Source organism: Colletes latitarsis, chromosome 14 (genome assembly GCF_051014445.1).
Source record: "Colletes latitarsis isolate SP2378_abdomen chromosome 14, iyColLati1, whole genome shotgun sequence".
In the NCBI taxonomy this organism is placed as follows: Eukaryota; Metazoa; Arthropoda; class Insecta; order Hymenoptera; family Colletidae; genus Colletes; species Colletes latitarsis.
Window position 1 is genome coordinate 18,547,855 of NC_135147.1, and position 19,463 is coordinate 18,567,317.

The 19,463-nt window shown below is 32.6% G+C and overlaps 1 protein-coding gene across 5 annotated transcripts in view; it reads left to right on the plus strand.

The window, feature by feature from the left end:
- Positions 1–792: 792 nt before the first annotated feature.
- The window catches only part of Krt95d (phosphofurin acidic cluster sorting protein KrT95D), a 110,049-nt gene continuing 91,378 nt past the window's right edge, over positions 793–19,463 (plus strand). For all 5 annotated transcript variants that reach the window (XR_013081061.1, XM_076781988.1, XM_076781990.1 and 2 more), the window contains exon 1: positions 793–977. Coding sequence is in view for 4 of the 5 variants with exons in the window: in XM_076781988.1 (XP_076638103.1) it covers positions 874–977 (104 nt within the window). In the remaining variant the exon portion in view is untranslated. The remainder of the gene's footprint in view (positions 978–19,463) is intronic.

Genomic DNA, 19,463 nt, shown 5'->3' on the forward strand with positions numbered 1-19,463 from the left:
ATTTACCAGTTTGTCCTTGGCCAAGTTTGCATCTTCGATGCAATGTGCATTAGACAGGGAAGGATTATGGATCCACGTTCAATTTTAACGTCATCAAGATAAAAATAATTGTTAAAGAAGTTCTGAAGTGTTTCCAAGTATTTGCAAAATTTGTTTCTTAAAAAGATATTGTTAGAGAATTTTTTATTTCAATTTCAATTAGCATTTGAAAGTTTTCAAAGGTTTGAACCCCTACATTTCTCTTCTTTATTAAGAGTTTAGCTAAACAAGTTCGTAATTTCTCTGAACAAGGTATATGATGAATTCAGGACATTGAATTGAAAAATTCATTTTAGTCTAATAATTATAACGTTAAAGCATCAAAAAGATAAATTATTACAAATTTTTTGTATGCTGGTTCATAAACCCTCCGATATCTACTTATCTATGACTCTTTTTTTGTAACGAACGTTTATTGTGCCAAGAAAATAATTATAAATATATATACAAAAGGTACAATAAACCTAAACGTACAAACGACTATCTTATAACTACGACTATAATTTAGACTAATGGTTCAACATAAAGCTTGCGTAATCTTAACGTATCTATGACCCCCATGAGGTCCGTGGACCACAGGTTAAGAACCACTGGTTTATGGTAAACGTTACCGATCGAACCGTCGTTCGTCGAACGGAATTTCATAGCAGGTACATAAACGAACCACGTTTAATTCTTGCGACGCCCGAGAGGTGCCTACGTACTTTTCCGTAACTCTTCGTTGCATCGTAAAAGTGTCGTTCGTATGGCGCCACGAGCGGGCTTAGTCAGTCAGCCGCGAGACGCGGTGAACTGGAGGTGTGGTGAGTGTTTCTGTGGGCCGACGGGCCAAAAATGGCGGAGCGTACGAAGACGACAGCCCCGGCCACCCGGCCCGTTCCCATGAAGCTGTTTGCCACTTGGGAAGTGGATCGTACAGCGCCGAACTGCATACCCAGGTAATCAATAATCCGCTCTCGATTTGCGCCCGGTTTTCGTTTTTTACGCGACAATCGTGTCATTATCCCGTGTCACAGTGGACGGCAGGGACTCGGGCGGGCATTCACACGCCCTTTTTTTCCAGGATCACTCGCATTTTTCGATTCGCACCCTTGACTCAAGGGCGCCTGTCTTCGCGTACCGTTTCGATCTCGTGCCGGATCAACCTGTTTCTTTTCTAAGATAAGCGTCCTAGGTTATTCGGGTTGCGTGTCTCTGGTCGGGACTGCGTGGCGCGCTCTGTCTATCGTTGGGTGCTAGCTGTCAATCGAACGTGACAGATCTTCAAACACGGATCGTAATCTCGATCTTCGTTCTCTCTGTACTTAAATCGCACTCGGTATCGTTAAATCGATGCTAATTACTCGCGATTCTCTTTTATTACGATCTGTTTACGTTTACGATATTTCGTGCGGGTAAATAAGACTGAGCCAAGTGCGAAGTAAAGAGAGAGTTAAGTTTCGGCCGGGTCCACCAATGCGATACCTCGGTAGAATCGTGCGGCGTTGCAGCGGCGGATGGTTAGGCGCGAATCAAACAAACGACAAGTTAAACAAACATCATTTCAGTGGTGGCCCGCGTACGTGTACGCTCGTTAGGTTAGAATACAGCAAAGTTTACGTTTCTGTCGAAAATGAGTACCGTCCCGATGTCACGGCGTTGTCTATCTCTCTAGAGGCATTCGTTTTATCCAATTTCAAGTTTCGTTACTTAAATTTATGTTATATTGCGTTCCGTTTAATTGCGTTTCTGCTTTTGCGACGGAAGCTACGAATACGCCAAACCGTTTTCACGAAACACCTTCGATGCACAGTTTCATGACTGTTGTAATTTTGAAAATAATGAACAACTAATTGGAATTAGATGACTTAGGCCACTGTCAGCTGTCAGCTTTTGGCGGACAGGTTATTAAATCTTCGTTTCTTTGAGCTGAAGTACGTTATTGGCAACTGCAAATCCATTTCGGAAGTTAGTCGCGAATCGAATGTCTAACAATTCCCTTTTGTTTGGGATCAGCGTTATCTTCGATCAGATTCGGTGCTCCAAAACCATTGATTCGCGGCAACGCTTTACAGTACTCTAATTCATTCCACGGGCAAACTGAAAGCGTAATTTAAATGAATTACCCTTGAAGTTTAACGTCGTTTAGATTTACACAGCTGCTTGGTCCAGTTTACTAGATATTCGATGCCTATGTGTTTCGATGAAGATTAAGAACCAGATTTTTGTTACATTTGAACGAGAAACATTAAATTTGATCAAAAATAGCGTATTTTTGGTATTGTAAAGTATTTTTATTTTATGCGTTTAGTTTAATATTTTACGATATCCAAAAATCTGGTCGTTTCCATTCAGAGGTTATTTAATTTGTATTTAAAATAGAATTTTTTTGTTCTCTGAGGAAATATATAAAATACCGTGTAATATTAATATGTACGCGTAAGGATTAATATTTGTATCGTAATAATAATTACTTTCTTTTTTTGCTTGCTTAACTTCAACAAAAAAATAATGGAAATGTGAAGTTTTCAAATATACTCGTTTATATAAAATTACTTTTTGATTTCATTCAAATTACTTTTTTCTTCATATTTTGGATATTGCTGCAAGAATTTTATTTAAAAATTACACTTTAGTTAGATTTCGAACGAAGCCGCGTTTATTATTGCAACTTTATTATTGTAAGTAAAATTATTGAAGATTCCTATTTAAGATTTCCTATTTTTGAGTGAAAATTATACGATAACTTAGAAGATGTTTGTTTCTTCTTCAGTAATCCAGATGTCACGATGGTTGATCGAAAATATCCATTAAGTTTCGAAATTTTTCTGGAAAAAATTTTAATGAGATATTCTAGGGGCCAAAATAAGACGAAAATGAGGAATACTAATTTGTTGATGGAGGCTTCGTTAAAAAGTTATTAACGTTTAAAGTTCCGCCAGTACTAAATTTTTTTCTCGTAAATGCGCAGGATTTCGGGGGTATGTCTATTCACAAAAAATTATTGTAACTGACCCCCGCAACCGAAAATAATTTTTCTAGAACGATTTGAAATTTTCTAATTTTTTCGAAAAATTTCATTCCTCGAATTCTTTTCTAGTAAGTGGGTAGGATTTCGGAGGTATGTTTATTGACCAAAAATGATTGTAATCGACCCTTGAAACTAAAAATAATTTTTTCAGAACGATTTGAAATTTTTTAATTTAATTTTTTAATAACTTTTTAATGAAGCTTCAGTCAAGATATTCTTGATTTTCGTCTTATTTTGGCCCCTACAATTTCCCATTAAAATTTTTCCCAGGTATGGCCGAACACCCTGTATTGTACAATTTACATATTGTAAATTTCTATAGAACATTTTCATATAATTATTAATACTGTTATTTAGCTCTCTATTTTTCCATAATTTTAAGGAACTCTTTATATAAATACTATGACGAACATACGACGTAATATTCAAATTTAAATAAAGTTAATAAATTTAGAAAGGGATAAAATATGAATTGACTCTTCTTATTTTAAATCTGAATGTTTCAACAGACAAATGGGTTATATTAATTATACGAATTTATTGCCGACAAAAGTGATCGATTATGCATCCAAGGCGATTAATTACCCGTGATATCGTAATACATGTTATTATTTTTTGACAACAAGACAAATATAACGATGTAACGATTGTTAATTCCAGTGACTTAATTAAATTATTAATACAAAGCTTGGCTTAACGTTTCGTAACACGTATGAAACTTTATGCTTTTCGTGATAAGCGAACTCGTAATAGATGTGGTCCACCTGTTGGTCGCCAACAGATGGTGGAGTTCGCTACCTAAACGAGCTAAATGAAACGATGAAACTTGCATTTGCTCGGGAATCTCCTCGTAAATCGTTGCGGTTCCGGTAGAGAGACCTGCCCATGCAACAAATGATGTATTTCGTAAAAGATTCGCAAAATCATGCGTTCGACGTTGCACGTAAGGTCGTTTTTTTACTTAAGGAAAGCTGGAAGCGGGAACACCGCGATTGAAGAGTCTCCTGGAAAAAGGGCCCACAAAACAAAATGACGAATCGAGTAAATTATGTTGGAATTTTTCGTATTAGTTATGCACTGTGTGCTGGTCGATCATTGTGTCCCTATTATTTTTACAAATAATAAAATGTAGAGAGTAATTATTTATGTATTTATTTATTTATTTTTTTAATAAAATTAAACTCTTAATTCTGAGGGCAGATGGAACAATTTGATTTGTCACTTTTTATGACATGTTAAATGAATTCTTGGAGAGTAAAGGGTTAGTAAACTTTCACTGAATTAAATACTTATATAATTAAACTTAACTATATGTGGAATATTACATTATAAAAATATTTCTCGTGATTTTTCTCCACGATTTATGAATACCCGTCGGTTCTCGTATTATCCGAGTTTTCAGTTATCTGTGGTTGGTTCGCATTATCTCGAATAATCGAGACTACTGTGCATACGTTTCTGCGTATACAGCAATGCTTGGATAACTGCGAGTAATTTTCGATTGAATAAGTGGACGGTAGTCATTCTCACTACTGAGAGGGAATTTTCCTTGATACACCAGGAAGCTCGACATATAGTGGACCGCGTAGATTCGAATATCGGTGAGACAATACATAGTGCATAATGCAAAACTGAAACTATTTTATTTTTGTTTTTTTTTTAAATGAAACTTTTACCAACGTATTTGTGAGAGTTTTCCCATTAAAATAAGACCAAACACGACATACTTTGTTTTTAACCAGCTTCTAATAAAGCACAAAATCGTATTAAATACGATTAAATACGCACTGATTAGTTACATCATTACTGAGAAGTTACATCGTGTTTGGTCTTATTTTAATAAAAAAAACCTCACAAATATATTAGTAAAGGTCCCATTAACAAAAAATAAATAACTTTCACATCGTATTATTCTCGTTTATCCTTCTTTCGGGGACTAAAAATTAACCGTGCTGTTTGTAACCGTCAGATTTCGGTGTCACGTTTCTCGCAGCTATCCATTGCTGTATATCGAAAAGCAAACAAAAATGTTGGACTATTATTTTGTCCATTACAAGTTCAAGTTCCCATAATTGCATCGAAATTATTCAACGCATCGTGGTTCGAAACTCGAGTTCCACAGATCGATCGGAACAATTCGGTCCGCCATAGGGTATTAAGGGGCAATTTTAAACGACGCGTCTGTGATCGTGGGACCGCGCAGTCACACGTTTCATTCATTTAAATGACAAATTGGCCGTATTCTCCTCTCCTGGGAACTTTTTCGCGCCGCGGCGAACAGACCAGTCGCGTCCCCCGAGCCGGAATACGCGAAGCGCATTCAACGTCTCGTCGCGACCTCGGTTCGGATACGCTTACCCAGACCGGACGAGTGTACTAATCGCAAATCACTACCCAACCGGAGGGGAAGATGTTATCTGTCGTGCATGTTGCCTCTGCGAAATATCAATCGCGGTTTGTTTAACCCTTTCGACACCATTCTGGCGAAGAAAAGTTGAAAGCCAACAGAGCGTTTAATTAATGTAAAAACACGCTCTGATTCCCATTTATTTACTTTTTACTCTCGAGTCTGTGAGGAATTAAAGTATTGCAGTCGGAGAAAACAGATTCGACAATATCATTTTTTTAAAACAGGTTTCAAAGACCTCCTGATCACGGTTTTACTATTTGTACTGATTTTCATATTTTGTGGATACAAATCGGTGGAAACGTAAAACTGTTCAATTTTAAATACTCTTCCCATTAGTTTCACATTTTAATATTCCTCGTACATAAAAATTTAACATATTTGCGTATTTAATCGCATTTAACACGATTTTATGCTTTATTAGGAGTTGGTTAAAAACAAAGTATATCGTGTTTGGTCTTATTTTAATCGGAAAACCCTTACAAATACATTGATAAAAGTTTCATTAAAAAAAAAAACAAAAATAAAATAGTTTTATTTTTACATTATGTACTATGTATTGTTTCATCGGCATTCGTATCTGCGCGGTCCGCTAGATGTCGGGCTTCCTCATTTTAATGCTTTTAATTTTCCTCGTACATAAAAATCCAACTGATTCAAGACCACACATATATACTATTGATTTTTTTTTTAATGTACATTTTTGTTTTGTTTTTTTTTTTTATACATGTTCGCTGTTTGGACAATCATTTTTTCCCCCAGCATTTATTAGATTTTCATTCGATATTAAGATCCACTTTATTCGCGTGTGTTTGTTACAAAAGCTTGCTGCTTTTGCTCACGCGTTACATCCATCGTTTCATTTGAATGACAATTGTCCAGAGGAATACATTGAATATTCATTGGGACGCATATATCTGTGTGGTCTTGAAATAGTTGGATTTTTATGTACGAGGAAAATTAAAACGAAATTTATGGGAAGAGTATTCAAAATTGAACAGTTTTACGTTTTCACCGATTTGTGTCCACAAAATATGAAAATCAGTACAAATGAAAGAGTAATATTCTTATTTAATGCGAAATAATAATAATAAAATTTAATTAAAATCTCATCGTTTTGGTAACGGACATTTATTACAGTTTGTACTGCAATATGAAAATCAGTACAAATGAAAAAGTAATATTCTCAATGCGTAATAATAATGTAAATGAAATTTAATTAAAATCTCATCGTTTTGGTAGTCGGACATTTATTACAATTTATATTGTATTTAATTTTCGTTACGAATACCTCGAATCACAAAAATTATTGCAATGGTAATTGTTGGAAGTTTCTTTTATATAATTTTAATAATTTCAACTGTTTCTGTTTTAGAATCGTTGTTCTGAAGAGTACGATTTCTCTATTCTTATCAAAATTTTATTACTAATTAATAAATGGAACAAACTTTGTAACAGAGCAACTTCTATTCGCGAATAATGAATAATATTTTTCCAACTCTGTTTTGTAACTGTATAAAAAGCTTAGCTATCAGTAAAAATGGCACAGATAAAATAAAATATGTCTTGAAAACAAAAGATAATATAGTTGTTATATTAGTGTTTTATGCATGAGTTATGATTAAATCTGTGTCGAGAAACTGTTTCGTCATATTAAGTAATTAGTTTTTTTTTATCCAGGTAAACTTGTTCTATTACATTAATATCCGATGATTAAATGTTTTAAGAATTGTTGAATAGCTGTTATACTTGAAAGTACTTAAAATCCCCATTTTCAATTTCACATTGAGATTATCTTTTATTGTGTTTAGATAAGACTATTTTTCCATTTAATCGTTGTTACAGTTTAAACAAAACAAAAATAATATACATATGTATCATTTAAATTTATTTTAAACTTCAGAATAACTTTCACTAATAATAGTACTATCTTTTGTGAAATTATGGTTACTCACAGTTGAGCATAATGGAATAAAAATTAATTCTATCGATAACAAAATTATCCGAATAGAATTATCTTATCTATTGAAATGATATCAATAAAAGACAAACACATATTTAGATTCGCCTTTTTTTGTATTCTTTGTACGTTTTTACATTTTTGTTTTAAGAAGACTATCGAAATTAGTGGTCAAAACGTTTGTAATAAATTTAAAAAAAATACTTGCAACTCCTATAATAATATTCATAAATCAATTCTGTCACGATTTTCATTTATTACGTTTTTTATAGCTTTCCGAACGTAACGCAAGCGTAATCGTGTTTTTATTACTTCGTCGTCGTCTTGCCCTCTGATAACAATGCCGACGCTCTTCACTGTTGTATCAGTGGAAAGGAATGCAAGCGATGGCGCCTATTCTTGTACTATCTTAGTGGTATATCGTCGTTGCTAATTTTTCAAGTGCATGTTGTATCAATATATACCTATATTATCAATTAAAAATACGAGATCGAGCTTTATTAGAAACAGTCATTGTTTCTTGGAAGAACGAGTAAAACTAATGAATCATATTCATTTCCAGTTGTTACAGTGTATTTATAGATTTTTGTTTAAACAGAAAAATTTCATATTTAAAAAAAAATATTCTTCAAGACTTTTTGATAACGATAGATCGTTTTTTTTAAATTGATCGTCTGGTCATTTGAAGCTACGTTATGATATCTTGAATTTCTTTTCTTATAAGTAAATGTTGACAGATTGTAATGGTTAATTGTGTTGAACAATAGTAAATATAGAGAGAGTGAAGAAATATGAAGGGACTTCCGTACGTCGAAAATGATTAGCCACGCGTTGAAATCTCCAGGTTCGTTCATTTACTCGAAGATTCTCAGTAATATCGTGATATTTGCATTAATACAAATTATATTATATTCGATCGATTTTACTAATTTTGATTTCGTATATTTAAGTATTTATAATTGAGAAATTAATACGGTTTTAAAATTGAAATGATGATCTTATTCCGAATGAAGCATCTAGTAATCGTGAAGTAGTTCTCGAATGAATATATTAAACACGAGCAGAGCTTAATTACCACAGAACTAATGGTTCTCTGTTTATGCTATCAAAAGATAGTGAGTTAGGTGGTCTAATACTTCCAGCCACTATATCGCTTGGCGCCTTCTTCAGCATTAATTTTATCGTCGTTAAGTTAGGCGTGTGAATGTATGTAATTCTAATACGTAATCTGTTGATTTTTAATTCTCGACCTTCGTCATCACACATACAAATTATTCATTTATTCATGGGAAAACCCCTTCAGTTAAAAAATAAGTAATATGTGAGGAAAAATAGAATAAATATTATATAAGAGAAAATATTATTGTTTAGTAAAGTTAGTATTTTCTTAATATTTTATATAGTATAGCAATGCTTTATTACTTGCATTGCATAGGAACTAACGATGGGTCACACTATTCATGAAATTGTTTCTAAAATTAATTTTTTTATTGCAAAAATACTATACAATTTGAAAACATATTGAAAATAAAGAATAAAATATTTCCATTCGAATTTTTAAAGCCGATTTTCTCGAAAATCTTGAGCAGAACAAATTTTATTTTTTTTTTTTTATTTTCGGTTTGTTTTTTCACCTAGAATCACCATTACAGATACAATGGAAAAATATTTACTCTTATAACTGTATACAAATGTGTACACGACAGTTCCATCGATTCTTTTCGTATTTTCAATGGCGCATTTTTCGGTGTTTACCAGTTGTTTATTGTCGATAAAAATTTATTTATTTTTTCTTTTCATGTTCTTAAAGTATATAAAATATCAATTCAGAAACATAACACATACTACGTATCGTTTCATCTGTTTCTGAGATTATTTAATAATGAAACAGATACAACATAAATTACATTATTCTACAATCAGACAATTTAAATTATTATGCCTCTGAATTAGTTCCTTTATGTAGTTTTAGAATTGTGAAAATAAAATATATACCATTTATGAAATGCAAGTAGAATTCTTTTATGGAAATGTGATTTTTTATGTTTCTTTACATTAATCAGTTTTTCAATCGAGAGTAATGATATTTTTTTCGAAACAAAAGGAAGCAGGAGTTGTTTAACTTGCGTTTATTTATCTAAATCAACTCTTATTCTTTCCACCGTGTAATTATTTACTTCTTGCATTAGGATGCAGAGGCCAACTTAAAGAAACGACAAACGCGACTTCCGTCACGGACGGGCGCCAAATTCAAATCACTCTTGCTATATTTAACACTCTCGATCGAACTGTTAAAACTACAGAAAAATTCACCTTTTTATAAAAACATTTTCGCAAGCTGTTTCGAAACTTTTCCTTCCATACACAGTTCATTTTTATTTCTTCGTAAATGATATCACTTTCTGTACAGTTTATTTTCATACAAAATGGTAATTGGAACGTATCTATTACAGAAAAAGAGAATCGAGCGTAACGATAAATATTCGCCGAGTAATATTCTTTCTAGTGGCGTATACGCTCACTGATAGTAGCATTTATAGCTCGTAATTTACGAAAGACTATCGCCGTGTTACACATTTACGATCGTTCCTTCGGGATTTACTGTTCCAATCGACAGATACTAATAGTATCTACGCGTTCGTGCCCCGATGCCAGTTCCTTCTCGTCGCCCGGGCCTGGCAAACGGTCAAACAAACGATAATATCTCGAGTCATAACCAGATTCGAATTTGCAATTAAAATCCAAGCCAAATTTGTACGGCTAATAAACACTAATAATAAACCAAGCCGAAGCAATGCTGCTAAATCCAGCAGCCAAAATGTTAATCTCGGCAATTTTCGCGTGTACGGAAGCGCGTCGTGTCTGGATGCATTTGGTAAAACCTATAATCATGCCTCTGTCGAATCGAATTGGTTATACGTTCCGAACACGTGTTAATACTGCTGTCCATAAATGCATAAATTATCGCGAGTTTTGCAATTCTATTCCTTTGTTTTGTTGGTCTTCTCTCTATGGTCTCAGTCAGAGTCCATTCGTGCAACGAAACTGACGAGAAAAAGTTACTTTGTCAAAATCTGGCAAAGATGGTTTCCAAACTTTTTCAAAGCCCTTAATAAATTTTTATTATTTAATGAGTCAACATACTAAAAGAAATATTTACCATCATTTTTTTTAACTCATTCGTGTTTGATATCTAGGAATTATAATTTTATTTATTTATTTATTAACCTGTAACTCCCTACAGGATTATTAGCACAAGTTCACATAGAAGTGAATGAAAATATTAAGTATAGATAAGGGGGGAAAAAAGTTACATAAGTTCATGAAATTATAATTTTATGAATATCAATAGCAACTTCCACGTGGATAAATGTCATTTTGAGGCGTTTTTATTAAATATCTGGTGAACTGTTAGCCAGTAGCATCTAAAATCATATCTCGAGTGCTTCTAATATATTACAAACCTTATCACTGTGCAGATAGTCATTTAAATATCGGCGATATATTCGGGATACTTTCCGTGTCAGCTTGAGAATCATCTTTCTTCGTACTTTAGAGAGACTTCATACTTTAAAATTGAACTTTTTTTCTTAATGAATGAATTTTATTAACACATTTTATCTCTCAATTTCCCTCGGTCGTTTCCAACCGTAATGGCTTGCAATAATGAAGACGCGGAAATCGAATAACTGCAGCAGATTTTAAGGAAATTGATCCTTTCGAGAGGATCTTAATCGTTTTTTTTCCCGCAATTTAACTCCAGACCTCTTTAATTGAGCACTCACACCACTTCAAACTAGTTTCGATTCGTTTCTTTCGCGGTTACTTTCACAGTGAAATACTCTAAGTTATTGCATATAATTTTGTTCGTTTATGTCATTTATTCGGTTTCAAATCGTTGTCAAGAATAAAACTGTCGATTATTAATTCGTAGTAAATTGTAATTTCACAGGCAAAGGATTCAATTTTTTAATAGTTCACACTTTTAAATATTTATTATATGTACATTAAAATATACTTATTTGTCTGTCTTTTATTTTTCATTTTGAATAATTTTTCATTGCCATCTCAAGAAATAAAAAATTGTTAAATAGAAGATTTCAATGATAAAAGAATTATTGTACTTTTAACATGCTATAATCCTGTGTACACTCATTGAGTTTATCTAACGTGGAGATTCTAAATTAGCTATTTAGTGTTACCCATTTCACAGCACGAACAATTAGAATATTTCAGCGATTTCTCTTATGAATTTAACTGTGCAAATTATGAACAGGATTAATCACTAGTAAGATAAATATTCAACGTTATTTTTTTAATTACATTTCATTCATTTTGTTTGGAAAGTTATTCCTAATGTCAATGTTTTCTCTGACTAAAAACTACTCTATTCCCTTTTTGTTTACTTGCATCCGAGAAACATTTATAATACTCGTATCAATTTAAAAAAATGTTCGATTGGATATTCCCTACTACTGAGAGAAAATTTTCCTTGATACGCCAGAAAGCTCGACATCTAGTGGACCGCGTAGATTGAGGCAAAGATGAAACTTTTTTATTTTTGCTTCTTTCTTAATGAAACTTTTACCAACGCATTTGTAAGAGTTTTCTGATTAAAATAAGACCAAACACGATATACTTTGTTTTTAACCAGCTTCTAATAAAGCATAAAATCATGTTAAATACGATTAAATACGCACTTTACGCAAGTTATATCCTGTTTGGCCTTATTTTAATCTAAAAAAGCTCACAAATATATTAATAAACTACCGAGAGGGGACTCCCCTTGACACGTCACACAAAGCTCGACGTACATACGACGTAAGTTGACAGTAAAACAGGAAACAAGCAAACGCAGTATAATGAGTTTGTATTCTTCAGTTTCAAATAAGCCAAAGATAACGCGGTAATTGTTGCAATTAGTTATTATTGCGAGGCACGCTAACGAATCCGTGAGTCACTGTATTTATGTAATGCGGAATAAGATCATTCTTGCAGACGGTTTTACCAGGAAAATGCAATCTTGCAAATTCCTAGCAGCCAGTAGGCCAGTCTCTGTTTACAAACATTCGTTTCTTATCCTCAACAAAGAAAATATTTCAGGGTAAAGTCATTTAATGCGTTGTTAATATTTCAACCATTTTATTCTAATCTCCTTCAGAAACAGTATAATAAACAAATTAACAGAATAACGTGGTGCAATATAAAGAGGAATGTATAAATGATTAAATATGTTTATATAAATGTGTATCATAGATGAATAATAAAAATTACACAGAAATGTATTTGTATGATAAAATATAGGAAATTATTAATTATTCATAGATGGTAATATTATACCAAATTGATTTTTAAAGTGAATGTAAATAAATGTATAGTATGTATAAATGTATAGCACTAAATAGTATGCCTTACCTACAGTGAGAAAGAAGGATTAAAATGAGCAAGAAGAACAAATGCTCGTAACAGGGATAAATTGCTATTATTTCTGATATTAGGTTGCTGTAGAAACTCTGGTAATTTCTTGTTAAATACGGAGTAATGAATGTTAGATAGAAATCTCATCGTTTCTGAGCAGACAAATAATAGCATCTTGTGTTCAGAGAATGAACCATTCATTGGTAATAAGAGAAACTCTGTATATTTAATATTCTTAGGTTTTTATCAAATATCTAGTTTGTGAAATATACTTTTGTACGCTCAGCTTTTAAAATACTGATCACGTTATTCGTTTCTGTGGACTTCTGAAGAAATTACGTTGCTTTATTTACGAATAACAAATAAAATATTTGTGTTTATTGCTTACTTCACGAGTTCTCTTTTTAATATTGCATTCGAACATTTTTTTACAAAGTATTTTTAAAAATTCAATTTTAAAAAAATTCTAGTTTTATGTTTATCGTTAGACTGAAGTGTTTATTTTATTTTATTTGTTGTAACTAAGCGTTACTTTTGAATTTATTTCAAATAGAAGAGAATAGTTCATTCATTTTTTAAATTTAATAGCTAATTATGAAAGTTGTTATATTACGATTTTTTAATTTTTGTGATAGTATTTTCCAAATTAATTGTGCATATAAATTTGGTCATATTCACACATATTCTTCTATACATATATTTTTTCATATTATACTTTATGCAAGAAAAAATGCACCAATTGTTCAGTTTTTGGTTTGATAATTTTACAAATATTTCAGCTCCTTGCTCTTGACTGATCTAAATTTTTTTTTTACTATGTAAAATTCATTCTCATTCTTTTTTCATTTCTTTTCAAAGATGTCCTCAACATTTGTTCAAATTACAGCGTGAAACAGAAATATTCGATAATTAAATCGTGAATATGTTGTTTTACAATATTGAAGGAGCTTTATTTACAAGTATTAGGGTTCGTCCATTCTAAACAATATTGCAACACGCTGTGCCGGTCACCGGTGACCACCGTGGCCAATTTTTTTGGTAACTTCGATAATTCTTTAATCTTTCGTTTTCGAATAACTAAAGAATCACTTTCTTAGATTCTATTATCTCATTGATAGTAATAGTAAATTTATTTTATTCGAATATGTAAATATCATAGGAAAGGAATTCGAACGAATTCCAGAAACGTTGTAATGCTCATAAATATGTAAGAAACGAAAAGCAAAAGTAACGAACGCAGAATTTCCAACAGAAAAGCGATAGCGTGCAGCGAATGCACTCGGGAAAATATTCGAATCGATCCGGTTCGTCGATTTATCGATTAATCTCGTGAATTCACTCGCGTCGTCTTTCCGTTCGCGAATGAATGGTTTCTTTATCTGGACGATAGTTAACGTCGACAAATCGTATTACTACGTCTAGATTGCGCCATTTACGTAGCGGCTCTGAGTCAGAAGGAATGAGCACGCGATTTTTCGTCAACGATACACGTCCACGATGTTAATGAGACAGAGATTTAACATTTTAACACGTTATCTCGCGGGGTCACGGAATCCCGCGTATTTTTAATTCTATTATCTACGAGTCACGGAAGCAAAATTACTTTCACCGGCACTATTTTTGTCGTGGAAACAACCAGCACAAACGTAACGATAATTTATCCCTCATTTTGTTTACGGGTCTAAGTGTCCATCTTTTTTTTTCGTCAATTGTAGGGGGAGGTACATTTGTTTTGCATCGTTGCAAATAGATCATTTACTTTGTTTAATAAATACTGTCATTTACAAATCTTAGTAGAATAAGGTTAATGATTTATAAAACATATTAAAAATTATTAACTCCATTCTACTAAGACTTGTAAATGGTAGTATTTATTAAACAAAGTAAATGATCTATTTCTATTTTTATATACAGGGTGTTCGGCCAACCCTGGGAAAAATTTTAATGGGGGATTCAAGAGGCCAAAATAAGACGAAAATCAAGAATACCAATTTGTCGATGGAGGCTTCGTTAAAAAGTTATTAACGTTTAAAGTTTCGCCCCTACTGAATTTTTTTCTTGATAATGCGCAAGATTTCGGGGGTGTGTCTATTGACCAAAAATGATTGTAATTGACCCCCGCAACCGAAAATAATTTTTTCAGAATTAATTAAAAATTTTTTTTTTCGTCGAAAAATTTAGGCACCTACCCCCTGTCGATTTTTCTTAAAAATTCGTTTTTCATTTTTAGTAATTTTGTTTGACGCCCTACAGAAAAGTTGTCTAATACTTTTTTGTAGGTACCCATGAGCTCTACTTCAGAAAAAAGTTTCATTGGAATATATTCACAATTGTAGGAGTTATGGCTGTTTGAAAATTGGACCATTTTTATGGGGTTTTTCTCATTTTGCGAGGTCAAGGACCAACTTTTCGAATATTTTTACAATTGCTACATATTCTCCATCAAAATACGCGTAGTTTGCTTTTTTAAACATTAAAATTGTCCAATCCGTTCAGAAGTTATGGTGGTTTAAAGATTTGCATGAAAATTCGGGCAGACATTTCTGGCCAAGAAATTATATTTTCGGTAGGGAATTTTTTTCTCGAAACTGAGTAGGATTTCGGGGGTATGTCTATTGACCAAAAATGCTTGCAATTGACCCCTGCAACTAAAAATAATTTTTCCAAGACGATTCGAAAGTCTTTTTTTTCACCCAAAACTTTCAGCACTTACTCGAATTTTTTTCTCGAAAGTGGATAGAATTTCGAAGGTATGTGTATTCACCAAAAATGATTGTAATTGACCCCCGCAACCGAAGATAATTTTTCCAGAACGATTTGAAATTTTTGAATTTAATTGTTAATAACTTTTTAACGAAGCTTCCATCAACAAATTGGTATTCTTGATTTTCGTCTTATTTTGGCTTCTAGAATCCCCCATTAAAATTTTTCCCAGGGGTGGCCGAACACCCTGTATACATATTTCAGATGGTCAACGTTTTTAAAAAATATATAATTTTTTTTTTAAATTGAATAATTTATAAGAGTATAGATAAAAGAAAATAGAATATTCAGTATATAAATTGAACTATGTTTACTGTCTGAAATAATAGAGAGTAAAATAAAAGATGGAAACTGAGTGTAGAAATTTTCAAATAGATTTTGAGTTTGGAGCAACTATGGACAAAAATTCGGATGAGGAATTGAAAGAATTGGAGCGTGTTAACATTTAGTTTCTTCGATAATAAAAAAATATTAACTTTCGAAGAATTCTACGTAAATTCCTCTCCGTTGTCTCACATTTTCCAGGAAGCCTGACGATCAAAATGAATCACGTCTATAATTTTATACAACGTTGTTGATGTATGCATATGGATATTCGAGGCTAGAGAACTCTGCAACGATGTTATGTTTCTTTTAAAAATTATTTACGACCGTATCGATAGTGTTAACATATTGGAATTGATTTATTTCAGTGCTCGTTCCAGGTTCACCTTCTACTAATTTATTATTTTTAAAAAAAGGATATTATTTGGTTAATAGAGAAAATAATGAACATATTTCGAATATTTATAAAACAAGTCTAGTCTCTTTCATGGCCATTCCTTGTACGAACAAATTTAAACAAAAGTAAATAGTATACGTTCGAAAAATAATTTGGAATTAAATCGTGAGTCAAGGGTTTCATAGAACATTTTTGAAACAAGACTATTCTTTTTCATGGTCATTCCTGTGTAGTTATTTTTACTGATTGTGGTTGGTAGCGTTGGAACGGAGATATAAGGGGGAATCCCATGGTAGAGTGCTCAGTAGTATCTAATGGCGTTGTGAGGGAACTCGTGTAGAAATACCTATATACGTTCATTGTTGAAATAGAAATAAATGAGTTATTTAGAATTGTTTAGAATGAACCAAGCACAATCCCAAAAATTGCTTATACGAACAAATGTAAACAAAATTAGCTAGTATACCTTTGAAAAATTACATTAAAACGTACGTCAAGGGGTTAAACAGTATATCACGGATTTCGTGGATTCGAGTTCATCGTTGGTGCTCTTTAAGACAGTACGGATATAGCATTTGCTACGTCGGAGAACATATTTTATCCGAACTCCAGCTGGTCATTAGGGACTTATCTGGACGGTCTATTTGGTTATCAGTCGACGAAGAAATATACGAACAGATGTAATCGTTTCACTATAGGACGAGCAAAATAAAGGGGGACGCGCAGTCGCAGAAGCAGTCGCAATTCGTTATGCGACCACTATCGCGAATAGCAAATCGATCGGAAGTTATCTACGCGAAAACGTGCCCGAGCAAATTTCCGGGCAAACGAATCGCGCGATAAACATTCGACGGGGGAAATTCATTTCGGAAAAGGAGGCTAACAGAGATTTGCCGTTCTGTTGAATCACGGGCGGCGCGTTAAAAGCAAATTAGTTTATCGCTTTAACGAGCGTATTTCGCGGACTTCGTTAGAATAGCTCGCAGTGTAACGTAGTTTTGCTTTCTTTTTTTCGTTGGAACTGGATTTTTTCCTTTTCTCGTTGGAACTGTATTTTCAGGTCTCTTGTAATTCACGTTACGCGAATAAATATTGCGTTCCGCGTTGCGATTTAAAGTCGCTCAAAAGAAAAATAGAGAGATATTTTTTAATCGTCAGCGGTGCGTTTTTAGTCCGCAAAATCGTGTTTACCGTGCGTCGTTCGCGTTCAATATTACGTTAAAATTTACTGTTCGCGATACTGTGAGTTTATTTTATAGCTAGATTTATTGTGAATGCTGTAAAAAAAACAATTTAAAGTCGTTTTCGTAAAAAAAAAGCTTTGCTTCAATAAAAGAAAAATAGTATAATAAAAGATTTTGCAAATCGAATCATTTACATTGAAAGTGACGGAACAAAAAATAATTTTTCCACCGAATAATCGAGTTATTATTATAATTGTTAAATAGAAATTATGTTACTCTTATTGTATAAAATATAATTTTTTCAACGATTGCCACCATAACAATTTACATTTTAAATTCAATTTACTTTGCATTCCATTTTATTATATATTACGTAGTTTATATTAAATAGTAATTATACTTCCTCTCTCATGAAAAATATAATTCTCCTATGATAGAGCAAACGCTATTTTTAGAATCTTTATTAGAAATTCACTTGTACTTTTTGTTTTTTAACATTACTTGTCAAATTAGTTGCAGATATTTGTATATTATTTATGGGGGAAAAGTACAAATTTCTCATTTAGGATTCCACGAATTTTAGACTCAAATTAACGATACCTTTTCTCATTAATTTCACTACGTTCGAGCAATTTGCTCGGCCAAAATTTCTCTACTCGTTTAATTACATTTTCTCCGATAATTATCTTCGGGAAGCTTTTCTGTAGTAAATCCTCGATACTTGAAAGTTTATGATCTTTTATGGTGGCTACCTGAACTTTTGTGGGGAGCAAAATTACCGTTCGATGCTCATCTTCCTCAATCTTTGTAGAAGCATTTCTCATACAGGTTGTTTCAAAGTAATTGTATATTTACAAACGTAACTACTAATCGAAGAAAAAATTGTTTTCGTTGTTAAATTTTGTGAATAAAATTATACAATTGTCATATTTAAACTTTTTCTTTACGCCTGACAAGTTTTTTTATCGTAACTTTGAGCACTATTATTAAAATATTTAAATTAGAACTACCTCATATAAAAGTAATTGTGTACTTACAAACTTAACTACTAATCGAAGAAAACAATTTTCTATCGACGAAGAAAATCGTTTTCAACGTTAAATATTGTGTTTTAAATTATACAATTGTCTTTTTTAAACTTCTTCTTCACGCCTGACAAGTTTTTTTATCGTAATTTTTGAGCACTATTATTAAAACATTAATAAGAACTACCTTACGTAAAACATTAATGAAAATTTATCTTTCACAAATGTTCTTTGTTAGAATATTTATATTTCCCTTTTTTTCATTGTTCGCGTAAATTGAATAATTCGTACCGTTTGAATACAAAAATATTACGAAAATTCAAGATTCTTTATATTGTAACTTCAATTCTGAAACACCCTGTACAATAATGAGTTCCAAGACGCGAAAGAAGCTTGAAGCTTCGATGGTTGAACGATGGCGCTGGATAGTCCGCTGGCAACGTTTCCAAGCTTTTCTTCGAGCACTCTTTATCCTGTCGTTAATGAGACCAGAAAGTAAATACACGAATACGAGGGCAAGGATATTCTCTGGAATATTTGGTGTTTCGAGTTTCAATGAAGCTTCGTTATTATTCGCTAAATTTCTTTCGTTCAGCGACGATATTCAGTATATTTTCATAAGAAAACGCATTAATCTTGGATCGCGCGTTATAGCATGTTCATTCCACTAAATATATCCACCAGGATGTTTCAAACGGTGTATTTTGTGGCCTCAAAAAAAAGATATTCAAACGTAGAATACGAAGTAAAGAGATTTTCTGAAAGCATCGTTTCTTTGTCATCTAACGAGTGGAATTATTCGCGATGAGAATAACGTATGTATTTACGAATGCCGTCAAGCTTGGTTAACGGAGTCGAAACCGGACACGGTACTTATTGCACTTTCTTTCACGAGGTGAGAAGTAAAAGCGCAGTTTATCATCTGAAGTCGGATCA